Below are 20,420 nucleotides of genomic sequence, written 5' to 3'. Positions count from 1 at the left end.
CCTTGTTTTGCCGCCTTTATGCTGCTTCCCTTCTCTGAAATGTTCTAAAATTTTCTGATCATTTCCTCAGTTTTTAGGTGAAGAAAGTCATTTCACTTTGGTTAACATCAAAGTTCTCCTAGACATCAATTTCGACAGTGTCTTCATCGCCATCACTTTCTCCTGGCACTTCACATTGAACATATTTGTATGATGAAGCGAAGTACAAGTACACCATGAAATCTATTGTGGTAAGAATGGCCAACAAGAAGTAAAACCTCTCTAGATGACCCTTGTTTAGATCTTCCGGAATCCACCCTGGATTGCTACCTCGCGCAGTTATCTTCATAAGTAAAGTAACTATGATGCTACTCATGTAATTCCCGAACGACATTGACAACATGCAAAGTGCACTCCCAAAGCTCTTTAATGCTTTGGGTGCTTGTCCATTGAAGAATTCCAACTGACCGACATACATGAAAACCTCGGATGCACCAACAAGCATGAATTGAGGTATCTGCCAAAATATGCTTAGAGTACTAGCCTCTTCACAATCCTGACAATCCTTTATCACATATTTCAGCCTGTAAACCTCCACAGTGCCAGCAGCTACCATAGATAAAATCGCGAAGATGAGGCCAATCCCCATTCTTTGAAGTTCAGTAAGACCTCTACTCCTCAATCGAATGGCAAGAGGGTTCAAAACACGACGAAAGATGAAGATGAAGGATGCAACACTAAGGATGTCGAAAACAGACATGCTAGCTGGTGGAATGCGGAAGCCACCTTTGATGGTTACTTTCATCACGGCACCTTGCTCCACAAAGAGGGAAGCCATTTGAGTGAAGACTACAGAGTACATAATAGTGCAAACCCATATTGGGAGAAGCCTTAATATGCATTTAACTTCTTCGACTTGTGTGACAGTACACAAGTTCTTTTCGTTGTTGGATGAGGTGGGAACCGCAGCTTTATCCAAGATCCTGTGACAGGAATCATAAACAACCAATTTGCTAAAATAGATTAAAAGCAAATTCTAAGTGTTCTAAGTGTTGCATACATAACAAGGAGCAAAGGTTTAAGACTTACGATAATCCTTTGGTATGCAAAATCTTTTTCCTTCCATTTTTAACATACGTCTTAGCATCCAATTCATACAAACTATCTCCTTCTTCCGGTACAGGAACCTTCCATTTCTTTAAGGAAGCCACAAGAACTCTGCCAAACCTCGAAACAGGGTTTCCTAGAGACTTGTAGTGCCTATAACGAGGCGTGCCACCAAGGAAAAGTACCAAAGCAATAAGGGCAATAATAGCTGATACAAAGAACCCAAGTGCCCACTTTCCGTGATCTTCATAGTAGGCCAATAAAGTGTTGGAAAATAGAGATCCTAAGTTGAAAGCCAAGTAGAAATAACTAAAGAAGGAGATTTTCGAGTGTCTTTCCTTAGGATGTTCTACATCAAATTGATCTGCCCCAAATGACGCGATATTTGGCTGGTACCCTCCATTCCCAAGGGCCACCATGTATAGTGCAGTGTAGAACAACGCGACATGGAAGCCAGAGTGGGAGTTACATGGAGTTAGCTCAACTCCACAACCTCTAGGCTTAAGTAAAAATAAGTATGATGATAGTGACAATAACGCCAAGCCCTGCAACATAAAAGTTTAAAGCATCAGTATATATACTTGTGTACCATCTCATCTAACAACGTAACGAACTTAATTGTTAAAGGATCCTTTAATGTGTTACAACATGTATGTTGTGCAATATAACACTAGAAACTTACAAGGACAAAGATTGCTTGAAAAATCGTGCAAGTTTTGTATCGACCCCAATAGGAATCACTAAGGAAGGCACCTAGAAGGGAAAATAGATAAACAGTTCCAGTCCATTTGCTAACATTGTTCGCTGCATCTGCATTACTTTGTCCTACCACTCTTGTCAAAAACAACACTAGGTTTACTCCTATGCCGAAAAATGCCAATGTAGCAAGTCCTTGATTCACTGTAATTATAATCATCACACGTTCAAATATCTTAGTTATATGACACCTTAATGACCGCGAAAATGAACACTCAATGGCAAAAATAAATCCGAAATGATACCTAAGATTAGGATACCAAGGGTCCATCTTCCGGTTTTACCACGTACTGCTGGTTTACCATATAAATCAACAGTTCCATCAAGAGTGTATTCTACTGCTTCACTTTCATCTCTTATCTTTTCCTGATAAACAAAACCAACGTAAATACGAGTTATTACAGTCTACAAACATACAATTACAACTACGGAAACATGGTATGTGACGATAACAATTATACGTATACACTACATTAATTGACTCGTTTAACTCTTAATAAACTTGTTATAATCAATTTAAAGATAAAAAATAAGGTACACAATAATTGAACCATGCAATGTGAGAGGTTAAAAATAATCTAACCGTGGGAACACACAGTTTAATCCGCCTATATATGTACATATCCACTATGTCTAAATTATTTGTGTATTATTTGTGCACTGAAATATATGTAGATATAAATTGACAATTTTAGCTAGGCTAAGAAAGAAGGTTTTAGAATTAAAATTCTTAATTTTAATTTAAGACCTATCAAAAGGGTACATACATAATGTATTTAACTTTAAATTTGATTTACTTTAAATAATTAACTTGAACTTGAATTTTTTTTTTTTTTTCTTTTACCTTCACCACTGTTTTTGTTTTCTTTTTTTTTAAAAAAAAAATAAAAATAAAAATAAAAAATAATTTTCGGCAAAATGTTATTAGTCTTTTAAGTGATTCACTAGGTTTGCTCAACAAACTTGTTACTAAATGTCTACATGCAATGTATATCTTTGATTAGCATTATTTTTGGAGTTACTCATCCATCTTTTTTCTATGGTTACATATCGACTTACGACTTTGATAATCAACGTTTAAACTTTAAAGTATAAAATATATCATTATAAAGATCAAAATCATATCATATAAATGTTATTGGATTCGTTTTGAAATAAAGTTCAATATATAAAAGATGTGTATCAAAAATCACAAAGGTCTAAGTGTAACAATAGATTAGAGACGGAGCGAGTATCCAGTTTTAAGTTCGGGTTGAGTTTGGTTCGGCTCTGTTTTATGGAGTATTGTAACGAACTCCTTTATTATACATCATCATTTTTTACCAAGTCTAGGACACACATATATAATATGTAACGTGTTGAATTGTATAAGCCAAGTGGCCAACAATTCTCTTCTTTTCAATTTGAGTAGTACACGTGGAACAAAGTTTGTTGATGATTTTGAGGTAAATATTAGCTACATACATTAAATTACAGCCTTTTACTGAGTTATATGGTTGGCAGTTAGGATTACTCTGTATTTATTTGGATTTGTACTTTGGATTGGTTGCATTTTTTTTTTTTTTTGGTACTTTCATCAAATAAATACACTCCTCTAATCCCAAAAAGATTGCACACTATATTTATTGGGTGAAAATTAATAACTTTGATTATCAATATTCATTAATGTTATACTACCTCCGTTCCCAAATGATAGTCCCTTATGGGCAAAAATCACGGGAATTAAGAAACTTAAATAAAAGTAGTAAAATTACATTGGAAATATAAATTTACATTGGGTATGTAAAATAGTAGAGAGAGAAAGTAATAAAAGTACATTGAAAAACAAAATTTACATTGAAAAGTTAAATTTGCACAAATATTGTTGCAATTGGAGAGAATTTTGATAAAAAATTGATATTAATGGTACTTGAAAAAAGCAAATGGGACTATCAATTTGGGACTAAAAATAGGCCATAAGGGACTATTATTTGGGGACGGAGGGAGTATATAATGTGATCACGTATGATCTGTTAAATTAGTCATAACATCCTGTCATAACAATCTTATGATATTTTAACACCTTATGATATTTACATATCTAGAAATTGAAATTTTTACGGTTTAATTTGATTCTTGAAGATTGTAAAATTTCAAATAGATCAATTTTTAAGTAACAAAGTTAAATGCTATTGCATTTTTTTGCCAAGAAAGAAAAAAGAGTAAAGATGTTCATCTACAACTTCTATTCGAGACCAATAGGCAGTGTTAAAAATCGACCTAAGTTTAAAAAAATATATATATGTATATATCAAATTCAAATATGACTTGTTTGGACACAATAATTTGACATGAGTCTATTTTAAAATAGACCAAACCTGACCTGATTTCATCAAACCAATCTGTTCATCTGATTGGCAAATCTAGATCACTATCAATTAGGTTCAATTCTTTCTATATATGTCCATCAAGCAACCATCGCTCTTGAAATTTGATTGACGTACATACATCAAGTACAAGGTTAGCTAAACATTTGATACATTACTCATAAAGTACAACCTAGCTAGTGATGGACAACAAGAAATTTGTCAGTTTAACTATATTTGTTGATGTTTGTAGGTGTGTCTTTTTTCCATATTTATGCCAAATACGAAGTATTACCTCCGTTTTATATTATTTGCAACGATTAGATTTTTTTCCTCTTTATTTTATATCAAATGTTGCAAATAATATAAAACGGAGGTAGTATATGCTAAAAGAGTAAAATGCTTGATATTTGATACTCCATAATAAAATTAGAGAAATTTATGGAGAAAAAAGGTGTCCATGAATTATATTGTGTTCCGGGGTCCTATCTCCATGGAAGGTCTATAACCTTCTACAAACCTATGAAAATTCCGATGTTAAAAGAAAACAACAACAAATCATATCCATATCCAAATGCTTAATTGAATTACTGGTGTCACGTATCACAATTCCTTTTATCTTTCCCTATACGAGAGGTTTTATTTATTTTTTAAATAAGCATTAGTGTCATGTGATCTCCTTTTCTTAGGATTTTATTCCTTCCATCTTTAAATTTAATTTCTGATTAGACAGTGATTATCTTCACAAAACATACTCTAAATCGAAAGAACTCTTATCATCCTCGCAACTTATAAATTCCTTTTACCATTATAATTTAATGTAACCCCATGTTCTCCCTTTTTAAAAACTCCACGAGTTTCCTTTATAAAATCGGGCCAAAAGTTAGCTAGTTCAAACAAATTAAAGAACACTTTTTTTTTTAGAAAAACCAATTAAAGAACACTTTAAACTCCGAATGATCATTAAACAAACAAGAAAGGTAATTACTTTATCCATACAAATTAAATTAATAAACATGCATGCTTTAAAGTCAAACAAAAAACTTTATCATACATCAAAATCAAGAAATTCATGTACCGTACCTTTTGGAAAATCTTGAACGAAGTCATTGTTACGACTTACGCTACGATATTGTTGTCGTCGTCTAAGAAACTATATAAACAAATTTATCTATACTTGCGAATAATTCAGGCAAGTAAATTGATGATAAAATTACAAAGAAGGTGTTAGAGAAAGAAGGAAGATTTTAAAACAAATTTTGTAATTTAATTTGCGCTGTTATTATGTGAGAGTGTAGTTGAAAGAGTGAACAAAACGTCCCATATATATAGAGAAAAGTTGTTAATTAATTTTTTTTTTTTTAATTTTGTAGAATTTGTTAATTAATTAATTAATTATTAAATGCACCGCTACTTATATGACGTGGGTAAAAAATTAATTAAAAAAATAAAAATAAAATAAATTTTCACTAGATAATAGGAGAAAAATAGTTGAAGTTTGTTGTGATGCATGCTTAATAGGAGCAGACATAGTGCAGTGATAAAGAAACGTGGATCTCTTTGGTTTGAATACCTAGAAATCTGAACCAACTTTTTTCATAAGATGTTGTTCATTATTAGGTCAAATTTGGCAATTATTAAAGTAGATGTCTATAGGTTGTTTTGATGATGACATATTAAGAAGTTAAAACTAACTATTCACCAATTTTTGCAAGATTCATGTGAGCTAAATTTCGACCAGTAAATTAATTATTTAACTTGTCCACTAAATTTTAAAGGTGTCAATTTGGATATTTAGGCCGGTTAATTATCAAAACTAACTAACTGGTAAGTTGCAAATGATCTAGGTATTTTTTTTCCTTTAATAAAGATGTACGAATTAGTTAAAACTAAGTCACATGACTCACTACATGAAAATGGCCAATAAAAAGCTTAAAGTAAATGACATTTTTGCCCCCTCTCTTATTAAAAACGTAATTTAACTGCGATCAACAAGCCAAGCCAAATAATAATTCTAATGAAGGATGATTGTATACGTTAATGTGTGTATGTTACATTGTTACTTATAGGGTATATATATGCTAAGATTTTTGAAAGCAGTGATGAGCACGCATGAAATAAGCATTAATAACAACGTGATATTCTAGCCTAACTTATTAATACTCGTAATAGGCAATGTACTTCGTATTAAATATTGGAAAATGATCTGATACATAGTACAATCATAAGTGGAATAATAAGTGAACTAAGGACCTATTATCTCCAACTAAATTTCAGTTCAATTTACTTTAGTTTTTAATCACCTTCTCTTATAAATAATTTAATTCAGCTCAGCTCAGTTCAATTCAGTTCAGTAAAATCAGCATAGGCCGTAAGACATTATTCATAACGATCAATGCATGTTTTGTCATACATACCACATATACATGTATTATAAAACTTTATACCGTACAAATTTATAACCCTTAAAATTGTATATATCATTGCCCTTACTTTATAGCCTTAAGCAAAAATTGAAAAAAGACCACTATTTTGAAAAAAAAAATTAAAAAAAAAAATTACCAATGATAACTAAAACAATTAATAGTACCGTTATTGAGATAGATATCTATACTAATATATTAAAAGACGTTTCTAACAACGTCCACGTGTCGCGTAAGCTCCCCTCACTATGCCACCTCACCCATGTAGCTACTCATAAGTCATAACGCAAATGTTCACCACAAGATTTGAATTCACAACCTCTAATTCTACAACTAAGTGTCTTACCAACGAGCTATGTGATTTTTTATATAATTTTTTGAATACAAAATATTAATATATAGCAAATGACAATATGAACAACAAATTTAATTACAAAAAAATTTAATCATAAATTACAACATAAGAAGAAAAAAAAGAAAAAGAAGGGCTTCTGTTTTGAAACTTGCTGGTTGATGGAAAAGGAGTGTGAGGAAGTTGTGAAGAATGTTTGGATGGGTGGCAGGGGTCAAATTTCTGACCGAATTAAGGAAGTGGCAGCGGGCTTGAACACTTGGAGTGGCAGGAAGTTCCATAATTTGAACAAGCAAGTGAGTGACATTGAGGGGGAGTTGAAAATTGCGAGGGGGGAGGATGTTTCGGAGGAATCTATTGCGAGGTGTTTGGAGTTAGAAAGGAAGCTGGAAGAGTTGCTTGATAAACAGGAATCTTACTGGTATTTGCGCTCCAGAGCCTTGGAAATCAAGGATGGTGACCGGAACACGAAATACTTTCATCACAAAGCCTCTCAACGCAGGAAGAAAAATGAGATCAAGGGTCTTTTTGATGGGACGGGGGCCTGGAAAGAAGATGACAGTGACTTGGAGAAAATTGTTGAAAATTTTTATCATCATCTTTTCACTGCTGGCACCCCTTCTTTGGAGGCGTGTGAGCAGGTTCTAGGGGCAGTGGACCCTATTATTACTCCAGAGATTAATGAAGAGTTGCTTCGACCTTTTTCAAAGGAGGAAATATCCGCCGCTCTCAATCAAATGCACCCTTGTAAGGCCCCGGGACCGGATGGTATGCATGCTATTTTCTATAAAAAAATTCTGGCATATTGTTGGTGATGATGTCTCTCTTTTTGTTAGTAATATTTAACAGGGTAAGGACTCTATTAGCTCTGTTAATAATACTAACATTGTTCTTATCCCGAAAGTTGTTTCCCCTACCTCTATGGCCGAATTTAGGCCAATTGCTCTCTGTAATGTGTTGTATAAAATAGCCTCTAAAGCGATTGTCATGAGATTAAAAAATATTCTTCCGGGGGTTATTTCAGAAAACCAGAGTGCTTTTGTGCCGGGTAGACTTATTACGGACAATGCTTTAGTAGCTCTGGAGCTATTTCATACTATGAAAACGAGGTGCAAGGGTAAGAAGGGCTTAATTTTTCTGAAGTTGGATATGAGAAAGGCTTATGACAGGGTAGAGTGGAATTTTCTTGAACAACTCCTACTGAAAATGGGTTTTGCAGAGGGATGGGTCAGAATTGTGATGGATTGTGTTACTTCGGTCTCGTACTCTTTTATTGTCAATGGTGGGGTTTGTGGTTCGGTGACCCCTTCTCGTGGACTCAGACAGGGGGATCCCCTGTCCCCGTATCTTTTTATCCTTGTTGCTGATGCTTTTTCAGGCCTTTTGCGGAAAGCTATGGTTGATGGTTCACTCCATGGGGCCAGAGCAAGTAGGAAAGGTCCAGAAATTTCTCATTTACTTTTTGCAGATGACAGTCTTCTTTTTGCAAGAGCCAATCGAAGGGAATGCTCGAAAATAGTTGAAATTCTCAACATATATGAAGCAGCTTCCGGACAGAAAATTAACTATGATAAGTCGGAGGTCTCTTTTAGCAAGGGTGTTAGTACGTCTATGCAAGAAGAATTACTTGAGATTTTGGCAATGAGGCGAGTCGATACTCACGGGAAATATCTTGGTATTCCCACCATTATTGGAAGATCGAAGAGGATGGTTTTTATGGCTCTCAAGGATAGAATATGGAAGAAATTGAATGGGTGGAAGGAAAAATTACTATCTCGTGCCGGAAAGGAAGTTCTCTTGAAATCGGTAATTCAAGCGATCCCCACATATCTTATGGGTGTTTATAGATTGCCTCATAGTGTCATTCAAGATATCCATTCCATGATGGCAAAATTTTTATGGGGTAGCACTGATGAAGATCGTAAGGTTCATTGGAAGAAATGGGGGGACCTTTGCACTCCAAAATGTTTGGGGGGCTTAGGCTTCAGAGACTTGCTGGTTTTTAATGTAGCTCTCCTTGGGAGACAGGCGTGGAGACTAACCAATTTCCCGAACTCTCTCCTAAGCAAGGTTATTGGAGCAAAGTACTACACGAACTGCAGTTTCTTGGAGTCCTATTTGGGTCAGGGTGGAAGTTATTCATGGCAGAGCATATGGTCTTCTAAAGCACTTCTAAAGGAGGGCCTTATGTGGCGAATTGGGAACGGATCTTCTGTCAATATTTGGTGTGACCCTTGGATTGATAGTGGCACAAGTAGATTTATTTCCTCCCCAAAATCAGGTACAATTGAAATGGTTGCAGATTTGATTGATCATGAGAATAGAGAATGGAAGGAAACTCTAATTTCTGAGAACTTTAATGACATAGACGCTCGTAGCATTTTAGCTATTCCACTGAGTTCTCACTCTTCGGCAGATTCGGTCTTCTGGGCTTTCTCCATGGATGGCATATACTCAGTTAAAACAGCATACTTGCTGGGAAAATCGTGCAATTTGGACGATTTCCATAGGACTTGGGTGGATATATGGAAGCTCGATGTCACGCCAAAGGTGCGCCACTTTCTTTGGAGAATTTGCACGGGCACTCTTCCTTTTCGAGTTTACTTGAAGTATCGTCATATGTCGGATGTCGATGCTTGCCCCTGGTGCCCTGACAGTCCGGAGACACTCAGGCATGCTTTTTTTTAGTGTCCTGCTGCTAGAGACTTATGGCTTGAATGTGAGTGTGCTGAACTTGCGACTTGGCCACAAGAGCTGTCCTTTCTTGATTATTTCGAAGGCTGGAGCAAGCATAGTTCACGCAAACAATGCAGGGGGGCTATTCTCATGTGGAATTTATGGAGAAGGCGCAACGAGAAGATTTTTCAGGGAGCTGAAACTTATCACACGGTTTTGGTAGACAGGGTTCAAAGGCTCACAAGTGAATGTATTTCAGCTTCAGAAAAGATTTATGGAGTGGTTAGAGCAAAGCACCAAAGCAGCCCCAAGACTTGGAAAGTTCCTCCGGAGGGAGTCATCAAACTCAATTGTGATGCTTCTCTTTGTGATGAGGGTTGGGTGGGACTAGGCGTGGTAGCTCGTAACAGCCATGGCGAGGTCTTATTTGCTGCTTGTAGACGCTCCAGAGCTTATTGGACTCCGATTATAGCTGAGTGTAAGGCGGTGCTGCTGGCTCTAAAATTGGCGAAGAGATATGGTCTCAAGGATGTGGTGGTCGAATCCGACTGCCAAGTTTTGGTTGGGAAATTATGCAAAGGCTCCATTTTTCTCACTGATCTTGATAGCTTACTTGAGGAAGTGCTTTCTTCTTGTACCTCTTATAATTCTATTTCTTGGTGTCATGTTAAACGGGAGGGCAATAGTGTAGCTCATCATTTAGCCCGTTTAGTGCCTTTTGGTCGTGAACAAGTTTGGGAGAACCATAGTCCTTGTGAGGTCTCCCCATATGTACTGATGGACAATTTATTATTATAAGGCACGCCATCCGTTTCTCTCAAAAAAAAAAAAAAAAAATAATCAATTCCATGTAAAAATCCGGGACATAGCCCGGATCCACAAACTAGTTTACTATTATAAGAGAGGGGAGATATTTTAGAGGTTTTCTGATAATTACTGCTCCTTATTTTTACTGAAATCATAGAAGTAGTCAAAGTTATAAAGGTGATACGCAGTACAACAGCTCGTCGACTCAAAATCAATCGAGAAGGATGTTATTTATAGCGAATCGCAACTCTTGATAATCCCAAAGGCCAAATATTGGTACATTACCTCAACTTTACAACTGATTTTGTCTTTAATTGATACGGAGTAAATATTTTTACAGTGCAATTGAATTAAACGTTGCTCATATGATATTTTTTTTGCGGTGCTTTAAACACTTTATTTATTTATTTATTTATTTATTTATTTATTTTTTGAGGTCATTGAACAAACAACCATCAGTTGTCAATACTACTAGCTTGTAAGGCTAGGCACAATAGGTAAACCGTACCGTTTTGTCTTAACAGTACGATTAACTATGTCAATTACTTAAAAAATGCAAGCCGTAACCGTACCATTAAGGAATGGTTTTAACCGGTACTGGTTCACCATTCCTTAACGGTACGATTACAGGTTAACCGCTACCCGTTTATAAATTTAAAATCAACATTTTATTTTAATTCAAACTTTAAAATAAGCAATAAAATTCATGTTCCAATCAAGAGTACACTTTGATAAACCAAATACATTACAAAATTTTAATTATTACGAGTAAGTTATTTTAAAGCATAATAATACATATAATCTAATGATATTATACATATTAAATTAGCATATTCAAATTGAGACCATGGCATATAGGCAGCCTAGCAACCTAGAAGATCAAATTGTATCATTAATTCATTATATATGTTCCCAAAAAAATTAAATAAAAACATACTTCATATATATTTATTTTAACGGTTAACCATCGTTTGCTTAAAATTGTAACTGTAATCGTAACCGTTTAATTTAAACGGTTTGGTAAATTAACCGTTTAAACGAGCTGGTTATACTAGTTAACAGTTACAGTAATCGGTTTTGATTTTTTTGCCCACTCCTACTAGCTAGGACTCCCTTGATTATTTTTTGGTGTTCAGAGAGCCACAAGGACGGGTGATGAGATTCGATCCCAAGATCTCTTGAAATCGAGAGAGGAGCTCTAATCACTTAAGGTATCTCTCACTCTCATTCCCTTCTTGATTATTTTAATGTACGCGTAAATAACAAAATAAGACATATTTCGGTATTTGAGCCTATTATCTTTTGGTTCACAGAGGATGATTTACTGTAAACAACTGTAGACAATCAAAATCATCATAATTAAAATGAGGGGTGCAGTGTAACGTAAGTTCGTAACACTCTTTTAGTGAACTTCTGGAAGCTAGCACGACTTTGATGCCTAGCTTTGTCAAGTTAGTAAATGTTATGGGGAGGACTAATTTGAAGGCTTATACACAAAATTGGAACATTTTTAAAGATTTTGAGACTGGGTATTTAAAACTCAAGTAATAGTAAAAGGTATATCTGATAGAGTTATGAGAAAATGAATGATGGAAAGCTTGGTTATATTGATGAATATACACAAGTATATATAGTATAAAATTAGAACATTGAACATACCAAATTATGACTAGATACAATTATGTGACTAAGTACGTTGGCTAATTATAAGAGATATACTTTGACTATCAAAATTAAGCAGGAAATCAAGGGATTTACATATTCTAAACAATAACTAATCATGATAATGATGATATATATAATCATCTTTTATCCTTTATAATATCAATATCCAATTGTTATGTGGTGTTAATTGGAATCACATATGACAATCTATACTACGTAAGTGACATAAAGGCTTGTGGTGGCAATGAGCTAGTGAAGGGCCGCATGAGATGTGCAATGTACATAACTAACTAAATTGATAGTTAAAAATTAAAGCAAAATGGACTGTTGGCTTGTTGCAACCAGGCCACCAAATTAAATTAGCATTTAGATTCTTACGGGATCCATATAAAGCACATCAATCTCATTTCATGATTAAAAAAATTGTCCTAAACTAAATTAAATTAGCCCGAATTATTAAAAAAATTGTCCTAAACTAAAGGGTATAATCTAGCTTTCAAGCAAAATAGTAAGTTCCAAAATTAAAATAGATGTCATAATTTGGAATTATCACTAGCCTATCAATAGATTTGTAAAGTCTGGATAATGAGTTTGATACGATTAATTACACGGCAATTTCATACATATGTTATACTATCGTGGTAGTCTAAAGATACAAGAGAGAGTTTCGATCAACGACTAGACGTACATATCATCTTGAAATGTATCCTATAAATGTATCAAGAATCTTCTACTGGGTAATCAAACTCAAACCTGCTCATTATTTTTTTTCTATTTTTTTGATGTATGGATTGTTAGTTTGGTGCTACACATCGTATTATAAGAGCGATCAACGACGATTATAACAGTTTTACTTTCTCCGTCCCTTAATTAGATTCCTACTTTTATTTTTTATATGAGTAATAAATGCTAAAAATAGGCATCTAATAAATGAATAGAGGGAATAACTTGTAAATAGATTCTTGTTTGCAAATATCAAATAGTTAGAATTAGGGCTTGTTCGGTTCCCTTATTTTTGCTTATCTGATCTGAATGTCAGATTTGACCAAACTTTGACTTTAAATATACGATAATCTATATGGAAAAAATATATCAAGTGGAGTCTTGTTAGATTCGTAATAATGTGTATTTTTATTAATATGTAATTTTCATAATTTTTTTCATTACGAAATTAAAGATATTTAGCGATGAAAAACTGCACATAAAATGATGATATGATCTGAACTTATTTTTTCTGATCTAATCTGATCTGAACTTATTTTTTCTGATCTGATATGATCTGAATTTATTTTTTCTGAAATAAGTAAAATAAGGTGAACTAAACAAGGCCTTAGTAGCTTACCATTATTGTTGAGGTATAAGGATTGTGGGTTTGGTGAAAGTGTGAAACTGTGAAACTACATAACTCTGTATAGTTATATAGTTTCACTATATTATATTTTTTAGGAAAGTTTCACTATATTATAACCAAAGCATATATTGTTGTTCACTTTTAATAAATAAATGATTTGTTAGTTTTAATTTTTTTTTTCAAGGTTTACAGTTGTTTAGAGGTGTTAATTCGGATAATCGGATCGGGTTTAATGAGATCGAATCGGATCAATTTTCAAAGTTATGTCATACTAAATTATTATGTTTACGTCAATCCAAATCTAAATCTAATATTTTTTCGAATCGATTTTGAATCAAGTCGGATCGAGTGTAATTTTGACACCTTATTTATTTACACTATACCGTGTATCCTTGGCCTATGTGAAAGTAACCACAAAACTAAAGGGACCCGAAAAATGTATGTATGGAGTACGAAAAATCAGTTGTCAGTCGTAAAGCGGTAAGCAAATAATAAGATCCATAATTACAAATTTACAATAATTAAAGAAGTCCAAGTTACAATTGACAACTGATGGTTGCTCATGACCATTAAAAAGCACAAAGTATTGAAGATTTCATTTTATCATGAGTCCATCTACCCAAAACCTGATATACATGATTGAAATTTATTGGACTACTCGTATTTATTTACGTCTTCCATTTCATAATAGTCGCAGTAGTAGACCTTAGATAAATTTTACGGAGTAGGAAATTTGAAGATAGAGAATATAGCGTGAATTTTATAAAGTAATAAAGTATCATATCATTAGTAGGGATATATGTATTTAATTGGTAGTAGGAGAGATAATACGGAGTATAAATAATAAAACAGTATGAGTAGTATTAAATTAGTAGAGTTAGTAAGGGAGAGAAGTAATAAAATATTTATGTAAGTGAAGTTAGTGGAAGAGAGATTTAATAAAATAGTCGTGGGTCATCATTACCAAATTGGAAATTGTTACATTACTATGAAACAAACGTAAAAGATACGGAGTAGTATTGTAGTTATTACGAAACGGGGGGAATATTATAGACTACAATGTGAAGGCATCATATACCTCTAATCCAGTGCAAAATATTCTAGTTGAACATGACCTTCTGGTCATATCTCCCTTGCTCTTGTTGTCATGTTGTATGATCAATTCAACCAAAATATTAAGGTAATGGACTAATGGTAATTTTATATACTCTATCATGCCTGTCCAAATGTAGTCGCACCATATAATTAGGGAGTATTTTCTTTTTTTACTTAGCTTGCAGTGTAATTAACGTAAATTGTCTATGATATTTAAATAACTTGTCAATCTTCACTAGAGGGGTGGAACTTGATCGCATGCTGAGAGAAAACAAAATTATACTTGTATGAAATTTACTTTATGGCCCCGTTTCTTTGGCAAATAATCACAACGTAAATAATGATCTATCCATATTCTCTATTATATTAATTTTTAAAAATAATGCTTCTTATAGTTCATATCAATTTACTTGTTCCTTCTATTTTAGGTGGTGCGAAATTTCTTTTGTGGCTCTCTAAACACCAAAAAAAGATGGTGTGAAATTTCTGATCTAGTTAGGTATGAATCCTAAAACGGCTAAAAGAGTAAACAAGGCTAATCGAGTCATGGAGCTAGATAGCCAGATTGAAATATCAATGCCATTATCCAAAGAAGAAAATGCATGTGTTCTGGTCAAGCTTAGCTTTTGTCTTTATCTTATCTTATTGTAAATTGGTGCTGACTGCTAAAGGACATTTAATCTAATTAACCAAATACAAAAAATGATGCACTATTAATAAATTGGAGGAATTATTGTAAAGGGATAACAAAAGAATTTAAGGATGCCAATTTTATTTAAGTATAATCACTCCGTATGTTAGAGAAGTTAATCTAAGGCCCTTTTACAAAATCTTATACTCGGGTTACTTGAGAAAAACAACTCTACACGTACGATAGTTGTATAATAATATTTTAAATGACAAACAAATACACCTTTATCTTTAGGATCATTTCTCGATCTAGAGTGGCTCGATGGCAGTGGGCCCAATGGCTAAAAAGTAGCCAACTAATAGAGAATGAAACCATAACCTGACCTGTTGATTGTTGTCAATATTAACAACGAGACTTACAAACTTTTTAGTTAGTAAGAACAAGACAGTAATTTCATACCCTATTAGTTCGCTAAATGTTAGCCATTAGACCCTTTTTGAAAAATAAATATCTTGATGGAGAAAATCATTTCATTAGATAAGTATAGCTAGTACTCCATATGAAAAGATACCCTATACTTCAATTTTGCCACTTTCTTCATCATCTTCATTTTCTCCTTGTAGTGGATCTTCACATTGAACATATTTGTATGTTGAAGCAAAGTACAAGTACACCATGAAATCTATTGTGGTAAGAATTGCCAACAAGAAGTAAAACCTCTCTAGATGACCCTTGTTTAGGTCTTCCGGTATCCACCCTGGATTGCTACCTCGAGCAGTTATCTTCATAAGTATGGTAACTATGATGCTACTCATGTAATTCCCGAACGACATCGATAGCATGCATAGTGCACTCCCAAAGCTCTTTAATCCTTTGGGTGCTTGTCCATTGAAGAACTCGAGCTGACCAACATACATAAAAACCTCGGATGCACCAATAAACATGAACTGAGGTATTTGCCAAAAAATGCTTAGTGAACTAGCCTCGTCACAATCATTATTACAGTCCATTTTCGCGTATTTTAGCCTGTAAACCTCTACAACACCCGCGGTTACCATGGCTAAAAACGCGAGGATAAGGCCAATACCCATCCTCTCCAACTCAGTAAGACCTCTCTTCCTTATTTGAATGACTATAGGGTTTAAAACACGACGATAGATGAAGATGAAGGATGCAACACTAAGAATGTCGAATACAGACATGCTAGCTGGTGGAATGCGGAAGCCATGCTTTCCAATGGTTACTTTCATCGCGGCACCTTGCTCCACGAAGAGTGAAGCCATTTGAGTGAAGACTACAGAGTACATGATTGTACAAACCCATATTGGAAGAAGCCTTAATATGCATTTAACTTCCTCAACTTGTGTAACGGTACATAACCTCTTTTCGTCGTAATTTGAAGACGTTGAGGTGATAACCGCAGCTTTTTCCAAGATCCTGTAACATAAACATGTAATAAAATTAGCTAGTTAATTCAACAAATTATGTGCTTGTTAGGTCGGTCCATTTAATTTTATGAAGCTATTTGGTGTTAAAACTTACGTTAGTCCTTGGGTGCGTAAGATCTTTTTCCTTCCATTTTTAGCGTAAGTCTTAGCATCCAATTCATACAAAACATCCCCTTGTTCCGGAACACGAACCTTCCATTTCTTTAGAGTAACAACAAGTACTTTGCCAACCCTCGAAATCGGGTTTCCTAAGGACTTGAAGTGCCTATAATGAGGCGTGCCACCAAGGAAAAGTGCCAAAGCCAAAAGGGCAGTAATAGCTGATGCAAAGAACCCAATTGCCCACTTTCCATCATTTTCATAGTAGGCCAATAAAGTGTTGGAAAATAATGATCCTAAGTTGAATGCCAAGTAGAAAAAACTAAAGAAGGAGATTTTGGACCCTCTTTCCTTAGGATGTTCTACATCAAACTGATCTGCCCCAAATGTCGCGATGTTTGGCTGGTATCCGCCGTTGCCTAGAGCCACCATGTATAACGAGATGTAAAACAACGGGACGTGGAAGCCGGAGTGAGAGGTGCACGGAGTTAGCTCATCTCCACAACCTTTAGGCTTAAGTAAGAACAAGTATGATGATAGTGATAACAATGCCAAGCCCTACAACATCAAATTTATATGTGTTAAGTAATAAATTCAAATAAAGGCCAGTTCTTTTTTTTTTTTAAGTGTTACAGTAACACAAATGATGTCACGTTATGTTAGAAACTTACCACGACAAAAATTGCTTGAAAAATAGTACAAGTTTTGTAACGACCCCAGTACGAATCACTAAGAAATGCACCAAAAAGGGAGAAAAGATACACGGTTCCTGTCCATTTGCTAACATTATTTGCTGCATCGGCGTTGCTTTGTCCTACCACTCTTGTCAAGAACAATACAAGGTTTACACCTACGCCGAAAAATGCTAACGTAGCCAACCCTTGATTAACTGTGTAATTAACAAAATCAAGCAATGAAAACCTTAATTAGTAAAAATATTAATCACTAATTATTTATCTAAATATAAATGATGAATTAAAAATAAGGAATATGAAGGGATATATAATTATAATATACCTAGGATTAAAGTAGCAGGCCCCCATCTTCCAGTTTTGTTACGTATGGCTGGTTTACCATATCGATCAACGGTTCGATCAAGAGTATATTCTATTTCTTCACTTTCGTCTATTATTTTTTCCTGAAAATCATCATTAAAAAAAGGTTAATTATCTACTTCATCGTATTATATCTAACAATGATGACTTACAATGACGAGAGCACGTACAATATTTGTAATAAAAAGAAAACACGACAACATTTATTTGTAGACGGGATGAAGTATAAAATTATGAAGATAATAACAAAAAAAAAATTTCTTTAAAAAAATTGAAGAACAAAGATTAGAAACAAAAAAAAAAAAAAAAAAAAAAAAAAAAAAAAGAATCTATCTCATAAAATTAACATAGAAATAGGGAAAATTATTATATATTATTTAAAAGTAAAATCAAAGCTTTACATCACATTTAAATTTGAAGATTGAGAAAATATTCACGGATAATTCATGATAATTGATAGAAAATTAAAAAAAATCACGATAATAATGGATGAAATTGATTTAGATAAAAAAAGTTTACGATGGAATTGATTGTGTACAGGAAATTTCCAAGTTGAATTTAACGGTGAAGTTGAAGGATCAAGATGTAGCATTGCTGGCTGTTGGTGAAAATATTTATTTGCGTGTGCAAATTAGTTATTTTCCTCTTTTATATATTTATATAAAGATATAATTTTTTAATTTATTTTTGGTTATACAATACGTACATAATTTGTCACCAAGTAATACAACTCAAATTTAAATCAAAAGTTTGGTTGTTTTATGGTTGTCCATTTGATCAAGGCATCATCATGCATGGAAATGTGAATTAGGCTTGGAATACTCTATTTGATGTCGAGTGACGACGACGCAACCTCGGCCAAATGCATGCACAAGCCTTAGTGTAGTAGACGACGTCGCCAACCTAATCAACTTCAATTCCATATATAGTCAATACGAAATTGAGATTATTTTTTATTAAACCATACGAGTACAATAATTATTCGTATATATGTATGTTGCTACACATGCATCAAAGATCAAGAAATTAAGAACTTCATGTACACACCTTTTGACAAACGTTTAAACACGCCATAGTTGTTACGTTGTTGTTGTTGCCGCTGTTGATGTTGGTGGTGGTTGTGATGGTTTCGTCTGAGAAGTTATATATTCAGAACAAACAAAGGTATATGATCGAATGTATGCAAAATTTAGGGATTGAGTGTCTTGTTGAAGAAGAGGAAGAAGATGAATAAAAGATTGAAGTTGAATGAATTAAACTAATAGCTTTAAAAGTTTGCTTGTAAGAGTGCACTTAAAAGAGTGAGCCAAGTTTGGTATATATAGAGGAAAAAAAAGAGGATTAATGGACAGTACTCAACTAGATGACGTAAAAAATGTAACACAAAAAAAGTTACTTTTAGTGGAAACAAATAGTTTCACGGGAAGATAGGAGGAAAAAGCAGGAAATTTGTTGTGCATGCTTAAATGAAGCACAAAAAAATAAAAGAGACGTGTTTTTATTGGATTTGATTACCTGGGATCCATTTTATTTACAACTTGTTCATTTCTCTTTTTGTCAACTTTGGCTAAATTAAAAGTAGGTGTGTTTAGGCTGTATTGATTATGACATTTTTAACAAACTATTTGCCACATTAAGCATTTTGTTGGCTTGATTATGAGTTTTTAATAACTTTAAGTAATTACTTATTTAGTTCATGTAGATAGTTAGATACTTAGATGTATCATGTATGTATATGTATGGTTTAATGTTGGAAGGTGATACAAGTATTGATGTTTTTTAGTTATAATAATTAGGGAGCCTAAATTGATAAAGTAATGATGGGCTTTAGTATGGGTTATCTATTTGGCACATGTCATATACAGTTTTTTTTTTTTTTTTTTTTTTTTTTTTTTACTTTAAAAAAGTTAATCCAATTAATTTTATGATGAAAAAATTGCGATAATTTCATACTTCATACGAAGTATAAGTTTTTATTTATATGAAGTGCCTCGACTCTGATATATTATTGTTAAACTACAACTAGTTGATAACTTAACACTATTTAGACAAGCTAAGTATAATCAATTATTGGTCTGTATATTACAAATTAAATCTCCTATTTGTTGGCGGAAAAAGGAGTTTACACCCCACTGATAAGGTGTATAAGTTCGACTTATAAATACTTAATCAACCCAAATTTTATTTAATTGGTCGAGTGAAACTTATTATTTTTATAAAATATCAATTCTTATATATAGTTAAAAGGTGAAATGAGCGGATCATGGCCTTAGGTTAGCTACATGCTTAACTTAATTATTTTGACTAATTAAGGGTAATACGAAGTATATCACTCGTGATGAACTAAATACCATACGTTCAATAATTTAAAACCTATCAACTACTTCTGTTATTTAGATCAATGTTAAATATAGGGCCTGTTCACATTTACTGAACTGAGATGAATTGAAATGAACTAAAATTAAGCTGAAGTGAACAGGCTATACTCGTAACACTTATCCAATTAAATTCTCGCTCATGAATAAAGCACAAAAATTAATTGGTGCATCTAAACCTTAATTAATTAAATTAATTGGTACATAAATAGGTCTTCATCATTTTTTATTTTTTTATTTTTTTTATTTTTTTTTT

The 20,420-nt window shown here is 33.5% G+C and overlaps 3 protein-coding genes across 3 annotated transcripts; 1 reads left to right on the top strand and 2 right to left on the bottom strand.

The window, feature by feature from the left end:
- Nucleotides 1-118: 118 nt before the first annotated feature.
- Nucleotides 119-5,297, bottom strand: LOC145584394 (protein NRT1/ PTR FAMILY 7.3-like). The gene is made up of 5 exons (XM_081641246.1): nt 5,271-5,297; nt 2,103-2,208; nt 1,769-1,986; nt 1,069-1,631; nt 119-962 (listed from the first exon to the last, which is right to left on the bottom strand). The coding sequence occupies exons 1-5, from the start codon at nt 5,295-5,297 to the stop codon at nt 119-121; spliced, it is 1,758 nt and encodes a 585-aa protein (XP_081497372.1).
- A 4,491-nt stretch (nt 5,298-9,788) lies between these two features.
- LOC145584393 (uncharacterized) lies at nt 9,789-10,436 on the top strand. Its single transcript, XM_081641245.1, has one exon. The coding sequence runs from the start codon at nt 9,789-9,791 to the stop codon at nt 10,434-10,436; it is 648 nt and encodes a 215-aa protein (XP_081497371.1).
- A 4,967-nt stretch (nt 10,437-15,403) lies between these two features.
- On the bottom strand, nt 15,404-19,061 carry LOC145585529 (protein NRT1/ PTR FAMILY 7.3-like). Its single transcript, XM_081642229.1, has 5 exons — nt 18,837-19,061; nt 17,752-17,872; nt 17,406-17,623; nt 16,730-17,292; nt 15,404-16,624 (listed from the first exon to the last, which is right to left on the bottom strand). The coding sequence occupies exons 1-5, from the start codon at nt 18,861-18,863 to the stop codon at nt 15,760-15,762; spliced, it is 1,794 nt and encodes a 597-aa protein (XP_081498355.1). The 5' UTR covers nt 18,864-19,061; the 3' UTR covers nt 15,404-15,759.
- Nucleotides 19,062-20,420: the final 1,359 nt, after the last annotated feature.

The sequence above is a fragment of the Chenopodium album genome, chromosome 16, assembly GCF_948465745.1.
Source record: "Chenopodium album chromosome 16, dcCheAlbu1.1, whole genome shotgun sequence".
Taxonomy (NCBI): Eukaryota; Viridiplantae; Streptophyta; class Magnoliopsida; order Caryophyllales; family Amaranthaceae; genus Chenopodium; species Chenopodium album.
The sequence above is the reverse complement of the archived record's forward strand: the minus strand, read 5'-3'. Positions and strand labels throughout refer to the sequence as shown.

What these genes read in the sequence shown, in the direction of transcription:
- LOC145584393 (XM_081641245.1), top strand. Translation starts at nt 9,789, where the DNA reads ATGTGGAATTTATGGAGAAGGCGCAACGAGAAGATTTTTCAGGGAGCT.
- LOC145585529 (XM_081642229.1), bottom strand. Translation starts at nt 18,863, where the DNA reads ATGGCGTGTTTAAACGTTTGTCAAAAG. An exon ending in GTTTAAACGTTTGTCAAAAG is followed by an intron (nt 17,873 to 18,836) that starts GTGTGTACATGA and finishes GATGATTTTCAG; the next exon opens with GAAAAAATAATAGACGAAAG. An exon ending in GCCTGCTACTTTAATCCTAG is followed by an intron (nt 17,624 to 17,751) that starts GTATATTATAAT and finishes TTAATTACACAG; the next exon opens with TTAATCAAGGGTTGGCTACG.
- LOC145584394 (XM_081641246.1), bottom strand. Translation starts at nt 5,297, where the DNA reads ATGACTTCGTTCAAGATTTTCCAAAAG. An exon ending in TTCAAGCAATCTTTGTCCTT is followed by an intron (nt 1,632 to 1,768) that starts GTAAGTTTCTAG and finishes TTTATGTTGCAG; the next exon opens with GGCTTGGCGTTATTGTCACT. An exon ending in TTGCATACCAAAGGATTATC is followed by an intron (nt 963 to 1,068) that starts GTAAGTCTTAAA and finishes TTCCTGTCACAG; the next exon opens with GATCTTGGATAAAGCTGCGG.